The 16762-nt window shown below is 46.3% G+C and overlaps 1 protein-coding gene across 1 annotated transcript in view; it reads right to left on the bottom strand.

The window, feature by feature from the left end:
- Window positions 1–16762, bottom strand: part of LOC126998354 (nephrin-like) — a 67356-nt gene that overhangs the window by 12828 nt on the left and 37766 nt on the right. The window contains exons 10-17 of the mRNA XM_050859872.1: window positions 16418–16530; window positions 11382–11484; window positions 2652–2818; window positions 2164–2293; window positions 1425–1570; window positions 1104–1291; window positions 691–855; window positions 78–492 (exon numbers count right to left, since the gene is read on the bottom strand). Of these exons, the coding sequence (XP_050715829.1) occupies window positions 78–492; window positions 691–855; window positions 1104–1291; window positions 1425–1570; window positions 2164–2293; window positions 2652–2818; window positions 11382–11484; window positions 16418–16530 (1427 nt within the window). The remainder of the gene's footprint in view (window positions 1–77; window positions 493–690; window positions 856–1103; window positions 1292–1424; window positions 1571–2163; window positions 2294–2651; window positions 2819–11381; window positions 11485–16417; window positions 16531–16762) is intronic.

Here is a 16762-nt window from a genome sequence, read left to right as displayed (position 1 = left end):
TGACACAAACCGAAGCTATAAAATAATGATTGATGGGAAGCAGTAGTAACACACGCAGCACAAGGCGTGCCACTCACCAAGGATAGTGATCCTGACGGGCGGGGAGCTGTGGTTGGAGTGGCCCCGGTCGTTGTACGCCTGGATGGCGAAGGAGTACTCAGCCCCCGGCGTGAGGCCCGTCACGATGGTCCGCGTCGTGTTGTTCCCCGAGACGTCCAACAGCTGTGGCGGCGATAATAACGGCCATTGCTTAGCACCCTCGGCTACAGAAACTTGGAGGCAGACACTGTTGGCACCGTTGGACTGTTCAAAAGGTATGAAGATTATATTCACCGCATGTTTAATGCTCCAACACACCAGAAGAGTTGTGACGCTCACCTCCTTACTGCCGCCCTCCGTCGGGTAGTACTGAAGAAGGAACCCGTCTGCCAGGGCCCCCGAAGGGTTGCTGCTCCAGGTAGCAACGACGGAGCTCGCTGACTGTACGCTCACCTGCCAGCATCAGGGAGTGAGTGTGGCGTGCGTGCAGGGTGTTGCGTGTAGCAATGGGTCACGTGAGTTAACACTTACTTAACCTCCTAACAACACTTACAAGCCCTGTTCAAACAGTTAACTGATATTTCATATAGCAAACTAAGATCAAATGTGAAGGAAATTTGCTGGGACGCAACACTCATGACGAAGCCTTACATTGAAGTTGTTGGGCACGGTGGGCAGGATGGGCGGCGTGAGGGTGAAGGAGACGGCGTTCGAGCCCTGTGAGTTGTGGGCGGCGCAAGTGTAGTTCACGTAGTCCCTCACAGTGATGCTCTTCACCTCCAGCACCGAAGACCACTCCGTTACCTCATCCACCAGCTGGGGGGACGGCACGGCCGGGGGTTATTCTACACACACACACACACACACACACACACACACACACACACACACACACACACACACACACACACACACACACACACACACACACACACACACACACACACACACACACACACACACACGAGTTCACAACCTCGCTACTACGTAATGCATATAAGATATTTTGGAAAAATATCAGGAGGTTAAGCCTAAAGTGGCTCCTCAAGGACCTGGAGCCTAACCTGTGGAACGTGGATGATGTATTTCCTGCCGTCGGAGAATATTTCCTTGTCGCCAGCCGTCCAGGTGAAAGTGGGCGACGGTGCTGCTCTCACGCGGCACTCCAGCAGTCCCTTGCCTCTTATGGGCGCAAAGAATCTCCTCTCCGCCTCGTCGAAGTGTGTGCCGCTGGATACGGCCTCTGGAGCCTCTGATGGAGACGCAGAAACATGCCACAGTCGTTGGTTTAGGGGTACAAGGCATGGTCAATGGCATACCCATCTGCTTCAATAATCAGTCTTGCATAGGTAAGATGTTAAGTGTACCTGTGAACCCCAACTCACGTGTTACCACAATGGCGGTGGTGATGGGGGTCGGCGAGGCGATGAGGTTGGAGGCGTAGCAGAGGTATAGGCCCGTGTCCTCCTGCCGGGCCCACTCCAGCACCAAACGCGCCTCTCGCAGCCCTGTCGCCAAAATAGTTTCCGGTCTGTGGGGGAGATGCTGTTAGTGTTGCAACATCGTTATGTTTGGCTAAGCATTGTTGTTGTTGTTGTTGTTGTTGCTGTTGTTGGTGTTGCTCCTGCTGCTACTGTCGATAGTTTGGTATTGTTTTAACTTCTCTTTTTCACCGTTTTTATGTGATGTTTCCAAACTGTGTGTGTGCTTTCCAGAGTGAATGTTTTATGGATAATAGTGTTAATAAAAGCAACAAACATTCCCTTATGTACCATGTAAAGTTATTCACGATGGAAATGACAGAAGATAAGGTGAAAACGTCACTGCAAATAACCGAAAATCCGAAAATAATGCTGCCCATTGTTAGTAGAGGACGCCCACGGCTGCGTCTCCTCCCACCCCCAATAGCCTACAAGCAGGAATGTGTGTATATGTGTATTACTGTATATAATGAGGCCCCTGTGTATTACTGTAAATAATGTGACCCATTTTGTTGGTTGAGGACACCCGGAGCTGCATCTCCTCCCACGCCCAGTAGCCTACCAGCAGAAATGTGTGTACATGTGTATTGCTGTACGGGAGGCATGAGCGGCGCCAGGCACCTCTCCCTCCCACGTCCCTCACCTGCTGTCTACGGCGTGCCGGGTCCAGGTTATGTTGGGCGGCGGGTTCCCGGTGGCAGAGCACAGCACGGTGGCGGCACTGTCTTCGTCCACCGTGACGCGCTTCGCCGCCAGCAGATCCTCGGGGCCGTCTGAGGGCAGCACAAGTATTTTGTGTGCGCGAATGATCAAAACAAGTAAGGGCGTCGAGTGTCCCTTCCCTTGATCACCACTCTTGGGGTGTTGGCCATTTTTAACATTTAAGTGTATATTTTAGACGACTTTTAAGATGTTTGAAGAAATGGTTTGCATTTGACCACTAGAGATTTATATATTTTGAAGAAATCCGTATTTTTCATTGGATTCAGGATCGCTACAACTCTGTATACGGAGGACTAGATTATATGATTATATGAATAATGGGAACGGTAAACTAAGGCATCTACTTGCCCTTCCCCCTCAACCCAAAGTGGCAGTAGAATGACACCCCGAGACGAACGCCTCACTAACATTGCACGTTGATGAAGAAGGACGAGTTGATGGCGGCATGGGCGGTGGTGGCAATGACCGTGTAGTTCCCCGAGAGTCGGCGGGAGGTGCGAGGCAGCCTCAGTTGGCCTCCCTCGTCGTCCGGCCCCTCGCCCTGCAGCGCCTCGGGGCCCCTCCACCAGCTGTACCTGTGGACCACGGTGATCACGCACCGGCGGTGAGCCACATGCCCTACTACTACTCGCCTTCATGAGTAATGTATTAATGCTGTCACTGTTGTCACTGCTTTAGCTGTCGACTGATGTGGCTCTCATTGGATGTGCACACCTATTATTGCTGCTGCTACTATTACTACTACTACTACTACTACTACTACTACTGCTGCTGCTGCTGATGATGATGATGATGCCACTACTACTACTACTTCTACTACTACTACTACTACTACTACTACTAATAATAATAATAATAATAATAATAATAATAATAATAATAATAATAACTGATAATAATAATACGTCTGCTAATACTTATACTACTATTACTATTTTTACTACTACTACTACTGATACTACTACTACTACTACTACTACTACTACTACTACTACTACTACTATTACTGCTGCTGCTGCTGCTGTTGTTGTGTAGCAGCCACCGCTCAAGCAGCTGCCTTTAAATTCCACAGAAAAAATGAAAGGACTCAATTTAGACTCATTGTTCATTCTTTTTTTTCATCAATGTTTCGTTCGCTCTCCTTGTCTATTGTTTCTTGTGCGTCTAATTGTTTATCTCTTACTGTTTTTATTTTTGACTGTCTGTCCGTCCACGTTCTCTTGTTTGTCATTTTGACCTTTACTTACACCACCCACATCTGATAAACTAAACAAACAACTACACAACAAACACATACACAAACAAAATTCACCTCATATATGTAAGGTCCTTGTGGATGATGAGGTGTGTTCTGGTCAATACAAACCCTGGCCGGATGACTTTCTATCCGTGAACCCTCCTACGCATAGAACACTCGCTTCCACCAAACAACAATTTGTGAAACCAGTAAAAGTTATGACCGGGGTGCTGGTGCAGTTTTAAGTCACTCTCTTACACCACAGGCGTAGTGGGAACCTTCAGAGCCTCCATACATTGTCTGCCTCCTGGGTTCTCCCCTCCTCCATTCTCTCCTCGTGGGGGCTGGCACTTCAGTCGGAAACTGGACCCCCGGTTGTTGTTGCTGCTGCTACTACTTCTTTCTTGCGTTTGCATATAACTCCGGTAGGTACTCATGATGGGGCTTGTTGATCAACTCCTCCCCACCCCACCCCTCCCTCATTAGTAGCGCTGGCAAATGTTTTATAGTGGCGCCATATCTGCTTCATTCCTGCTCTTGGTCACCCAGCTGATCATTCTCCATTTCGGGCTGGTCGATATATGGGTACCTGGAGAAACCTGGGAAGGGAAACTGTAGTAACCCAGGTGTTACCCTACTCCAGTGTCCTGGGGTAATGGGTTCTTCTTACCCATCATAGGCTCAACTACTATTATTACCACTACTACTATTACTACTACTACTAGAATTATTATTATCATTATTATTATTATTATTATTATTATTATTATTTTTATTATTATTATTGTTGTTATTATTATTATTAAACAATACTAATAATGATAATGATAATAATAATAATAATAATAATAATAATAATAATAATAATAATAATAATAATAATAATAATAATAATAATAATAATAATAATAATAATAATAATAATAATAACATTATTATTATTATTATTATTATTATTATTATTATTATTATTATTATTATTATTATTATTACCGATAATAACATTATTATCAATGATAAAAGTAATTATGATAATAATAATAATAATAATAATAATAATAATAATAATAATAATAATAGTAATAATGATAATGATAATGATAATACCACCATTACTACTACTGTACCAATAAAGGTAAAGCTATGGGCATACGTTATAGCTACTCGTGGCCTCGATGCTCTTCTCCGTGTCATTGGCTCGTGAGACTGTGCTGGGGAAGATCCCATTATCCCGGGACACAGCGCAAGTGCGACATAACGATGGCCTCAGTTTACCAGTTTACCTTTCCCAGGTTTCTCCAGGTACCTCTTTATCGACCAGCTCGAGAAAGAGAATCCGGGCCGGAATGAAACCCGGATTCGGAGCTAGGCGCGCTAACCACTGCATCACGGACCCCTACTATACCAGTGATGACAGTAATATAAGATTCAGTCTATTATGGTCATTTCATTAAGATTAATGTATGTCTTCAAGTTATATTAAGCTCCATAAGGCCCCTTTCACTCTGTGCCGATTTTGGGCCACGACAAACCCAGCGATGTTTGTGTGTGATAGGTCGGCTCCCACGCTCCAAAAATGGGGGAAGTTTTTTTGGTGTCCTGGTGTCAGCTATAATAGTATGATTGTCGAGTGTTGTCACTTGTCTGGGGCATTCGGCCATCAAGTTGCTAGCATGTCGGCGACTTTTTTATTTTTATTTTTTTTTTTATTTTTTTTTTTACGTTGTTGCCTATTGCGCCGGTAGGCATCTTCCCGGTGGGGCCTGATGGTCGGCCCAAGGCTTCTTCCAGGTGGGGCCTGATGGTCGGCCCAGCCCGTTCTGGCGCAGGCGAGTGTTTATAGTGGCGCCATCTTGCGTTGGCTCATGCTGTCCCCCGGAACTCGTTCTTGATTCGCTTGGACGGCTTCCTCTAGAGTCCGGGTTGATGGGTGGTCTTCAGGAGTTTTAAGCCACTCGGCGGTGACTGAAAAATCCGAGTGGTAGCGTGAGGATTCGAACCCGCGTCGTCCATCACGCGGCGAATGTGGGTCCAGTACGCTATCACTTCGGCCACCGCCTACCCTAGCTAGCAATTAGTCTCAAGACGAATCTCAACGGTCATTTTTTTGATATGGTGCCATGTTTACGACAACCACGACTCTGCCGACGGATTAACCGACAGTCGCAGACGATCTTGACGACAGTCTTGCAGACGGTCGCCGACTCTCGGCAAGACTGTCTGTGAACTTGTTGGCTGACCAGCTGGCCGACAGTTACCAAGAAGTTAGCCGACGGTCTTTGCTGCGGTCTTCCCGCTGTCTTGGCGGCAGCTTTGCCAGCTGTCGCCGAAGTCAACCCATGTTTTAAAAGGATATTTTTGCCGCAGACATCTGCCCAGCGCTCTCCTTTTCATGGGTCATGGGGTATATATAATGGCCGCGACTTTCCGTTGTGCCATTCAACCCCTGAGAGAGGCACCAGTAGTGCGTGCGTACTGTGGTGGCTCCCATATTTGTGCCAGTGAAATGTAGCCATGCTCAGAAGTTGTTGTTGTGCTTGCGATTGCAAAATGAAAATAAAAATCTCTTGATGGACGCAGTAAAGGTATTCAAGGTCCGTAGGAGAATGAGCAAGAAGAAGAAAAGGCTAAAGCCACGCATGTGGACTCGTCCCTGCCTGCTGCACAGGACGCAGTATGACATTTTTACAAATTAATGGCCGAAATGGAGGAAGAGGACTCCACATCCAGCGAGAATTTTTTTTGGGTCGGCGGAGGGTCGCCGTCTAAAAATATATACATGTAGCCTTGGGACATGCTCCCAGCTTGTTGGCAGTCAGTATCCCACCAACATCCCGAAAAGTGTTAGCCAATATCCATAAGCCTACAGTCGTCATGAACGTCCTTCATTAGACGAAGACTGTTGTCACGACAGTCGCTCATTATTTTTAAGTAGTCGGCAGTCGGCACCGACGACTGTGCCAACAGGAAGTGGTCAAAATTTAGAAAATGGCCCCGATAGTCTTCACGACTGTCTCGAGACAAGCTAAGACTGTAGGAGACAGTCCTGACGACTGTCCCCGACCTCCCTCAGACCTCAAATGGAAATGACCGTTGGTCCAGACAGTTGCCGACTCTTGTCGTGAAGTTTAGCATGGAATACTTTTTCGCGTTAACCCTCACGACCCCATGCTCCCCTCCCGACGCATCTGGCGACCGTTTCTAGACCGTTTTCAGGACATTTGCGACCTCTTCACATCAACACCCAAGACCTCGTGTATCCTAGAGTCATGGGTTGTCGTTGCCCAGACTCGACACAACGTGAAGGGGGCTTAAGTCTGGATTGTCGTGGCCCGGAGTCGGCACAGAGTGAAGGGGGCTTAAGATTTAAGCCCCCCTTCACGCTGTGTCGACTCTGGGTCACCACAACTCAGGACTCTAGGGTACACGAGGTCTTGGGTGTTGATGTGAAAGGGTCGGGCGCGAGAGATTTTCCTCCGTAACGTGATAATATATTTCTGCAGTCAATGAACAACTGTTGAAAACAGCGAGCATAAGTAAAACATGTTATAAACATTTATTTAACATCTTCACGGTTCAACTCACCGTAATACCATTTTCTTATTTTGTTTTGTCGATTTTTTTAAATACATCTTGATTCTACAGTCACTGCTGAGTCTCATGGTGTCAACCAAAACTGGCTATCTCGTATGTGAGGTGAGCTATGGCATATAATATAGAAACATGTCTCACTAGAGCATGCAAGATGTGGTCCGACATGAGTGTTAGCGGGAGAGCGGTGCAGCCAATCAGCTGCAACATTTCTAACCGGCCTAGGCGCCAGGAATCTAGCTTAAGTGAACAAGGTATAGTTGGCCGAATGTCCCAGACAGGCGACAACCGTACTAATCGACACCAAGACGCCACAAAAAAAAAAAAAAAAATCCCCCCATTCTTGGAGCGTGGCACCCGACTTCTCACAAAAGTCGCTGGGTTGTCGTGGCTCAGTGTGAACGGGTCTTTACGGTGCCCGTAATGCCGTCATTCAGCATTGAGACAACATGCACAGCATCTTAACGTCCCCAACTTCAGGGAGTAGGTAGGGAGACACCTACCGAAACGGGCGCAAGCCACTCCCGGTGAGGTATATACGGGAAGCGAGGAGGGTCCTGCAGGTTCTCCAAAGACCCTTCCTGTGTCCTCACTTTCCGTTTCACTATTGTCTCATCTACACCAGAGAGTAGTTCAGCATGCTCTCTAAAGACAGATTCTCCTAATTTCCACAGCACACTACATACACGCTACACACACACCACTTCTTCAAAATTTTCTCAAAATTAAAAATGGCAGTTCAATATAATAATGCCTCGGTGTCCCCGTCTAAGGGGGGTGGGGGGGGACGACAAATGCCCCCAGAGCGGACTCCACTTTCGGCCTTCGACCCAAGAGGTGTCTTGATACCTCTTCCAACTTTCTCTTTATTAACTTCTGCAACATTCGCGGTCTTCGCTCTAATTTTCATTCTGTGGAACACCATCTCTCCTCCTCTAAGCCTCACCTTCTCTTCCTCACCGAAACACAGGTTTCTGAGGCTACTGACAGCAATCTCTACTCTGTTCCCTCCTACTATCTCTATCCTAAATTTCAATCCAAAATTGGATGCTGCGTCTACGTACGATACGACATCACTTGTTCTCGTGCCCACGACCTTGACTCTTCAGAGTTTTCCACCATCTGGCTAAGACTTCATTGTCATTCTATTACTAAAAACATCTTTGCTGTTTATCTCCCACCTAACTCTACTAACTATGTAAAATTCTTTGACTACTTGAACTCTAAAGTGGAGCACATTTTGAGCCACTCTCCCTTCGCGAAATCTCATCTTAGGAGATTTCAATTTTTACCACCAGCTTTGGCTTTCATCCTCTTTCACTGACCAGAATGGTGAACAAGCCTACAACTTTGCTCTCCTCAATGATCTAGAGCAGTTGGTTCAGCACCCTACACGTATTCCCGACCGTCTTGGAGACAGGCACAACATACTAGACCTCTTCCTTACCTCTAACCCTTCTGCTTACTATATCAAACTGTTCTCTTTGTTGGGCTCCTAGCTCTGATCACAACCTTATTTCTGTATCTTGTCCTATCGTTCCTGTACAGCCTCTGGACCCACCGAAGAGGCGATGCTTCTGGCATTTTGCTTCCGCTCGGTGGGACGCCCTGAAGATGTACTTTTCCGATTCCCCATGGAATGATTATTGCTTCCAGGAGAGAGACCCCTCTGTGTGTGCCCGGCTCATCTTGAGCAGTTGGTTCAGCACCCAACACGTATTCCCGACCGTCTTGGAGATAGGCCCAAGATACTAGACCTCTTCCTTACCTCTAACCCTTCTGCTTACTATATCAAACAGTTATCTCTGTTGGGCTCCTCTGATCACAACCTTACTTCTGTATCCTGTCCTATCGCTCCTGTACAGCCTCTGGACGCACCGAAGAGGCGATGCTTCTGGCATCTTGCTTTCGCTCGGTAGGACACCCTGACGATGTACTTTTTCGATTTCTCATGGAATGATTACTGCTTCCAGGAGAGAGACCCTTCTGTGTATGCCCTGCGCATCACAGAGGTGATTGTCTCTGGAATGGAGGCACACATTCCACGTACTTTCTCTATTCCTCATGCATAAAAGCCTTGGTTTAATCATGCTTGTTATCGTGCTATCAAAGTAAGAGAGGCAGCTCACAAGAGGTACCAGAGCCAACGAACACCTGTTAACCATGATCTTTACATTTCCGCCCGGAATCTTGCCAAATCAATTCTTCGACTTACCAAAAGCTCTTTCATCCATAGGAAATGTCAAAACCTTGCTTTTTTTCTAATTCCTCCAGAGACTTCTGGCACCTAGCCAAAAAATATCTCCTCCAACCTCACTTCTTCATCTTTCCCTCCTCTCCTTAACCCTGACGGCAGCACCGCCGCCTTATCTATCTATAAGGCTGAGCTCTTTGCTCAAATTTTCTGTAAAAACTCCACTCTGGACGATTCTGGGTATACTCCTACTCATCCCCCCTCTGACTCCTTTATGCCTGTTATTAAGATTCTTAAGAATGATGTTTTCTCTGCCCTCTCTGGCCTCAACTCTCAGAAGGCTTATGGACCTGATGGAGTGCCTCGTATTGTCCTTAAAAACTGTGCTTCCGTGCTGACACCCTGCCTGGTCAAACTCTTTCACCTCTGCCTGTCAACATCTACCTTTCCCTCCTGCTGGAAGTACGCCTTCATATAGCCTGTGCCTAAGAAGGGTGACCGTTCCAATCCCTCAAACTACCGCCCTATACCTTTACTTTCCTGTCTATCTTAATTTTTTAAATCAATCTTTAACCGGAAGATTCAAATGCACCTTACCATTTCTGATCTTCTATCAGAATCTATCTGATTGCCAATATGGGTTCCGCAAGAGGCGTTCTACTGGCCATCTTCTTGCTCTCTTAACTGATTCTTGGTCATCCTCTCTTAGCCGTTTCGGTGAAACTTTATCAGTTGCGCTAGACATATCGAAAGCTTTCGATAGAGTCTGGTACAACTCTTTGCTTTCTAAACTGCCCTCATTCGGATTCTATCCTTTTCTCTGTTCCGTTATGTCCAGTTTCCTTTCCGGCTGTTCTATCTGTGCTGTGGTAGACGGTCAATGTTCTTCCCCTAAACCTATCAACAGTGGTGTCCCACAGGGCTCTGTCCTATCACTCACTTTCTTCTTGATATTTATCAATGATCTTTCCATAACAAACTGTCCTATCCATTTATACGCTGACGACTCAACTCTGCATTATTCAACTTCTTTCAACAGAAGACCCTCTCAACAAGAATTGCAAGACTCCAGACTGGAGGCGGCAGAACGCTTAACCTCAGACCTTGCTATCATTTCCGATTGGGGTAAAAGGAACCTTGTGTCCTTCAATGCCTCAAAAACCCAATTTCTCCACCTATCAACTCGACATAATCTTTCAAACACTTATCCCCTATTCTTTGACAACACTCAGCTGTCACCTTCTTCAACACTAAACATCCTCGGTCTGTCACACCTCCTCTCTCACTAAATCAGCTTCCTCGAGGTTGGGCGTTCTTTATTGTCTCCGCCAGTTTTTCTCCCACGCACAGATTATTTCCATATATAAGGGTATTCTTCGCCCTCGTATGGAGTATACATCTCATGTGTGGGGGGGCTCCACTCACACAGCTCTCTTGGACAGAGTGGAAGCTAAGGCTCTTCGTCTCATCACCTCCCCTCTTCTTACTGGCAGCTTTCCATCTCTTAAATTACGTCACCATGTTGCATCTCTTGCTATCATCTATCGATATTTTCATGCTGACTGCTCTTCTAAACTTGCTAACTAAATGCCTCCCCCCTCCCGCGGCCCCGCTGCACACGACTTTCTACTCAAGCTTATCCCTATACTCTCCAAACTCCTTATGTAAGAGTTAACCACCATCTCCATTCTTTCATCCCCTTCACTGGTAAACTCTGAAACAGCTCTCCTTCGTCTGTATTTCCTCCTGCCTATGAATTGACTTCTTTCAAGAAGAGTGTATCATGACACCTGTCCATCAGATATTGACCTCTCTTTTGGCTACTCAATACTTTTCACTGTATGGGAGCAACAGTTAGCGGGCTTGTTTTGTTCTACATTTTCTTTTTGTTGCCCTTGGGTTGCTCTCTGTGCTGTAAAAAAAAAACGGCGAGTATACAGCACGAACACCATAGTCATAACAACACGCCCTACTCTAACTGTTCGTTAATGCAGTTGCATCCACCACCACCAACTGCAAACAAAATGGTATACTTACATTATATTCATGCTACCTTTATTGCTATGATACACACACACACACACACACACACACACACACACACACTCACACTCACCTCACGGGCCCCGGGTGGGCAGTGGCGAGCACCGTGATGATCAGGTCCTCTCCCTCCGTCACGTCCACCTGCCCCTCCGGCGCCCACACCCACACCGGCCCGTCTGGGGAGGGAGAGAGCGGCTGGTGGTGGTGGTGGTGGTGGTAGTATAAATATATTAGATGTAGTTGGTGTGATGGTTGTGGTATGGTATGGTGATGGTTGTGGAGGTAGTAGTAGTGGTGGTGGTAGTTGTGGTGGTGGTGGTGGTGGCATAAATAGATTAGGTGGAATTGGTGTGATGGTTGTGATTTTGGTGGCGACTCTAGGAATTAAGTAGTGGGTGTGGTGGTGGAGGCAGTGGGGGTTAGTTGGCAGTAGTAGTGATGTGGTGATGGTAGTGGTGGTGGTGGTGGTTGTGACTATTATAGTGACTGTTGTAGTTTTCGTTTCGTGTAAGGTGATGTCGGTGTAGTGATGCTGACTTGTGAATGGAGTGGAGATGGTGGCTGTGGTGGTTATGGTTGCGGTATTGTGGTGTAGAGGTGGTGGAAGAGCGACTTTTGCTGTGTGCTCGTGTTGATGATGTTAGCTGATTGATTACACACAGTTTTGTGTGGTGTAGAGGCAGTAGGGGAGCGACTTTCGGTTGCAGCAGCAATAGCAACAGCATGAAAGTTAATAGAATAATTACTCTGAGGTTTCCTGACCTTGCCTTCTCACCAGTGCTATTACACGAGTTATGCAACGTGACGACCGTCAAGCGTCAAGCTTCATTGACACATGGACTCGTGCTGCTGGAATACGGTACCGTGGCCGTGTTAGTGGAAGCTAAACCCGTGTCAGTTCCCACCGGTGTGTGTTGTTAGGGGTGGAGGTGTTGTGTGTGTGTGTGTGTGTGTGTGTGTGTGTGTGTGTGTGTGTGTGTGTGTGTGTGTTGACGCTCTATGTAAGTGGATAAATTGGACCACGTAAGATTTTAAATTGGTTAGTTATCGTGGAAGAAGAAAATGATGAATACGAAGGAAGCCAACTCAACGAATGAAAAGGCTGTAAAGAAAAGAAGAAGAAAGGGCGTTCACGAAGGCAATATAAAAGGATTCGTTGGCTTTATTAGAGAGAGAGAGAGAGAGAGAGAGAGAGAGAGAGAGAGAGAGAGAGAGAGAGAGAGAGAGAGAGAGAGAGAGAGAGAGAGAGAGAGAGAGAGAGAGAGAGAGAGAGAGAGAGAGAGAGAGAGAGAGAGAGAGAGAGAGAGAGAGAGAGAGAGAGAGAGAGAGAGAGAGAGAGATTTACATAAATATTCAGACCACACAGACCCTATGGTCCAGACTAGGTGGTCTGGCCTTAAACCTAAGTGAACTCATATTAAAAATAATGTCACCAAGACTTTACATTTCTACTTTTAGTGAAGATCAAGTTGAAGAAAGTGGCGGTCGAGCTTGTTTTTAAATGAATCAATCGTATTGCACTAGATCACTGAAGGTGGGATTTTATTCCATTCTCGCGCTACAACGTTGGTGAAGAAAAAATTGGTGCGGTCTGAGTATATTTGTTTACACTTAAGTTTTGTCCCATTATTTCTTGTTCAGAACATGTCGGCGATCAAAGACAATTTGGAGTTGTCCACATTCGTAAAACCATAGAGTGTTTTGAAACATTCGATCAGTTTTCCTCGGAGATGACATTTCTCAAGAGCGAACAACTTAAGAGATGGTGCATCGTCATAGAGTTTGATGCGCAAGGAGATCATCTTTGTTACCCTACGTTGCACACCTTCTAATTTAGTAATGTCCTTTGCGTGGTAGGGAGGCCAAAACTGTACCGCGTATTCTAAATGGGGTCTGACGAAACTATTGCACAGTGGAAGTATTACATCTTTATTCTTGTATTAGAAATTTCTCTTCATGAAGCCCAGCATTCTGTTCGTGGTTTGCTGCGTCAATGCATTGCTGTGAGAATTTGAGGTTTTACGCGATTTTGACACTCAGGTCCTTGGCACATTGAACGCTTTAGAGTTTCACTCCACATTTACACTCCACACGACGCATTTCGTAATCGAACCTTTTTTTTTTACAGATTTGGAGAACCTGGCACTTATCTATATTAGAGGGCATCTCCTATCTATCAGACCAAGTTGAAATTTTATACAAATCTTCTTAGAGCCTTTGTCTGTCTTCGTCAGTTATAACTGAATTACCAATCTTATGTACTAATGAGATTACTGAGTCCAACGTCAACGTCATTGATGTAAATTATAAACAGCACTGGGCCAAGAACTGAGCCTTGAGGGACACCACTCGTGACAGGCGCCCACTCTGAGTTAAACCCACGCCCCACGACCTTAGAAAATGTCGCCATCCACGGTGGTCGTCATGTCCCTTCCCAACCATCTTCAAGTTATCCTGGGGATCGTTTGCGCCGCCATATCTCACCGACCGTCGCGGCGCGTCAGGCTACACGCTGACAGTTTTGGAAATTTCAAAAAAATCGGCGCCCTTCCCGACAGCCGTCATCCGTCGGTAATAAAGCACGACCGTCGGATGTCCATCTCAACAACTTCGCAACAACGTCGTTTCGACGTCGGCAATGGTCGGCATTTAAGATTTGCGATGGAGTCTCCCAGCCGACCGCACGCAGATGTGACCACAGCGTCGCACTGACCATCTGTGTAAAGGAGGGATAATCGTAGGGTGATTGCTAATCGCAGGCCAGGCTCCAGACTGTCTTTAAAATGTTTATGTTTTTCAGTGTGGGAACTAACACGTTGTACTAGCTCATCGAACAGGTTATTGTCAACCCGGAGGAAGTTCCTGTAGAGGTCTGGATATTCAGCCAAAAACTCTCTCATCAGACTGTCATAATGGCCAAGCATCGGTCTACGTTTCAGGTAAGGCTTGACCCAAACCCGGCGTGCTTTTCTTTGCTCCATCCATTGCCGAGGCTTCATCAACATTCGCGTTAATTTCTATGTGTTGAAATTCAGTCCTCTGGCGGTAGTGGAGGTAGGCAATCACAGAATTATGGGTTGTATCCTCCATCATTCAGTCCCTGTGGTTGGTGTTGATCCTTCTGTAGAAATTAGCAAAGTAGGTTACATGTGGGCACGCCCCCTTTTTACTGACATCTGGACACAGGTGAGGAGGTCTCAAGATGATCGCGAACTGCCCTAATACTGTCCTAATAACGTCGTTATCACCTCCAGATGGTGTTACGATTATCCTCTTCCGGTCGGTATCAGCTGAAACCATCGTCAACAATATTGGCCATCATGTCGGGAGAACATCGCTGCCCTCATACGACAGTCGGAAAACCGTCCGAACCCATCGAAATGTCGTCTTAATAACGTGGTTACTTGGCGTAACCCTGTCACAACATCATACCCATGGTCATGCCGCCAGGATGATCGGCAAAATCAAACGTCGGAAGTCGTCGGGAGTCATGATTGTGAATGTGTGACAAAAACCTAACAGGTTCGTCAAACAAATCTCTTTAACGGAACCCATGTTGAGAATCCTTAATTTACGAGTGGTTCTCAAGGTGGCTCACAATTATGGCTCTAATTATGCTCTCGAATAGCTCACCTACTACTGAAGTTAGACTAATGGGCCTGTAATTACACGATCCATTTTTGTCACCTTAAAAATCGGTGTTACGTTAGCCATTTTCCAATCCGAGGGAACGGTGCCATGTAGCAAGGACTTATTGAATACGATTGTGAGAGAGGGGAATATTTCGATCTTTGTTTCTTTGAGAGAGAGAGAGAGAGAGAGAGAGAGAGAGAGAGAGAGAGAGAGAGAGAGAGAGAGAGAGAGAGAGAGAGAGAGAGAGAGAGAGAGAGAGAGAGAGAGAGAGAGAGAGAGAGAGAGAGAGAGAGAGAGAGAGAGAGAGAGAGAGAGAGAGAGAGAGAGAGAGAGAGAGAGAGAGAGAGAGAGAGAGAGAGAGAGAGAGAGAGAGAGAGAGAGAGAGAGAGAGAGAGAGAGAGAGAGAGAGAGAGAGAGAGAGAGAGAGAGAGAGAGAGAGAGAGAGAGAGAGAGAGAGAGAGAGAGAGAGAGAGAGAGAGAGAGAGAGAGAGAGAGAGAGAGAGAGAGAGAGAGAGAGAGAGAGAGAGAGAGAGAGAGAGAGAGAGAGAGAGAGAGAGAGAGAGAGAGAGAGAGAGCTATACTTGTAAAGAATCCATGTTATAATCAGACAAGTACCCCAACAGTCCCCCGCTGTCACGGAACAGAGAGTCTCACGTATACTAATTCTTGCCGATGTGCGATGGACAGTGACGGAGTGAGCGCCTCAGGGAGCCGCTGGGCCCGGCAGGTGGCTCATGGCTGGTGGTCGTGAGAAGATATTGGTAATGGTTCCTGAAGATTCTATTAAAGGTTCCTAACTAAATCTAACAGTTAATATATGCAGGCACATCACTATCATGCACTGTATATTACATTAGTTTCATCCCCATCGGTGTAGGGTGCAGGCAGCAATATTGCCACAAGCACCATTAGTCATTAATGTAATCAAAACATTACTTAGTTATGAGAACCATAAATCTGTAGAACTGGCATGAAGTGGCTCTGCTGATTAGACTGATGTTATCATACCACAACTTTTGCAGCGATGCTTGTGTCCAGTGTGACAAAGTACTAATCAACGTAACTCCTAGAAACTGTCACGTCACATAGGAACTACTGCACTTTACAGGTAACGACCTTCGTTATCGCTTCATATTCCTAAAATGTCCACCGTTATCCCTAAGGGGCGCCTGGCCACGGGACTGTGTGACGCTAGCTTAGTGACCCTTCGTGATACAGTGAGAGCGAGGCGGAAGGAAAGGAAGTGATTCATACCATTTATAGTGAGAGTACAAAGCGTGGCACTGGGCTGAGTGGTACGGGGCCGGGTGCTTATCGTTTAGTGACCCTTCGCGATACAGTGAGGGTGAGGAGGACGAAAAAGAAGTGATTCAAGCCATTTATAGTGAGAGTAGGCGTGGGATACACAAAAAAATCAGTCCAAGTGTAGCAAGCAAAGAAGACGCGGCAAAAGCAAGTTTGACCAAGCACACTCACGGATCACGTCCAGAGTCAGACTCGTGTTGACGATGGCGCCCAGTCCGTTGTTGGCCTCACAGGTGAACACACGACCGTGGTCCTCAGGTGTCACCCTCACCTGCACCTCTGACCTGTCAAAGGGGGAGTAGGGAAGGGGGTCAGGTTTAAGGAAAGTTCAGGTTTGACTGACTGTTCTGCGAATAAGTTTACGTCGGTCAGTTTCTGGTGACCTGTTCTGAAGCAAGACGTGTTGGTCTTGTTGAATTTAGGGAGAACAGATTGGCGTTAATTTGGGTTAAATACACCTTCATAAATATATAAAAGGATTGTGTACGTTCTATATATCAAACTTGCGTCAGATTG

This window comes from Eriocheir sinensis, chromosome 14 (genome assembly GCF_024679095.1).
Source record: "Eriocheir sinensis breed Jianghai 21 chromosome 14, ASM2467909v1, whole genome shotgun sequence".
Classification (NCBI taxonomy): Eukaryota; Metazoa; Arthropoda; class Malacostraca; order Decapoda; family Varunidae; genus Eriocheir; species Eriocheir sinensis.
Note: the sequence above shows the minus strand (reverse complement) of the source record. Positions and strands in the feature narration are given on the sequence as shown.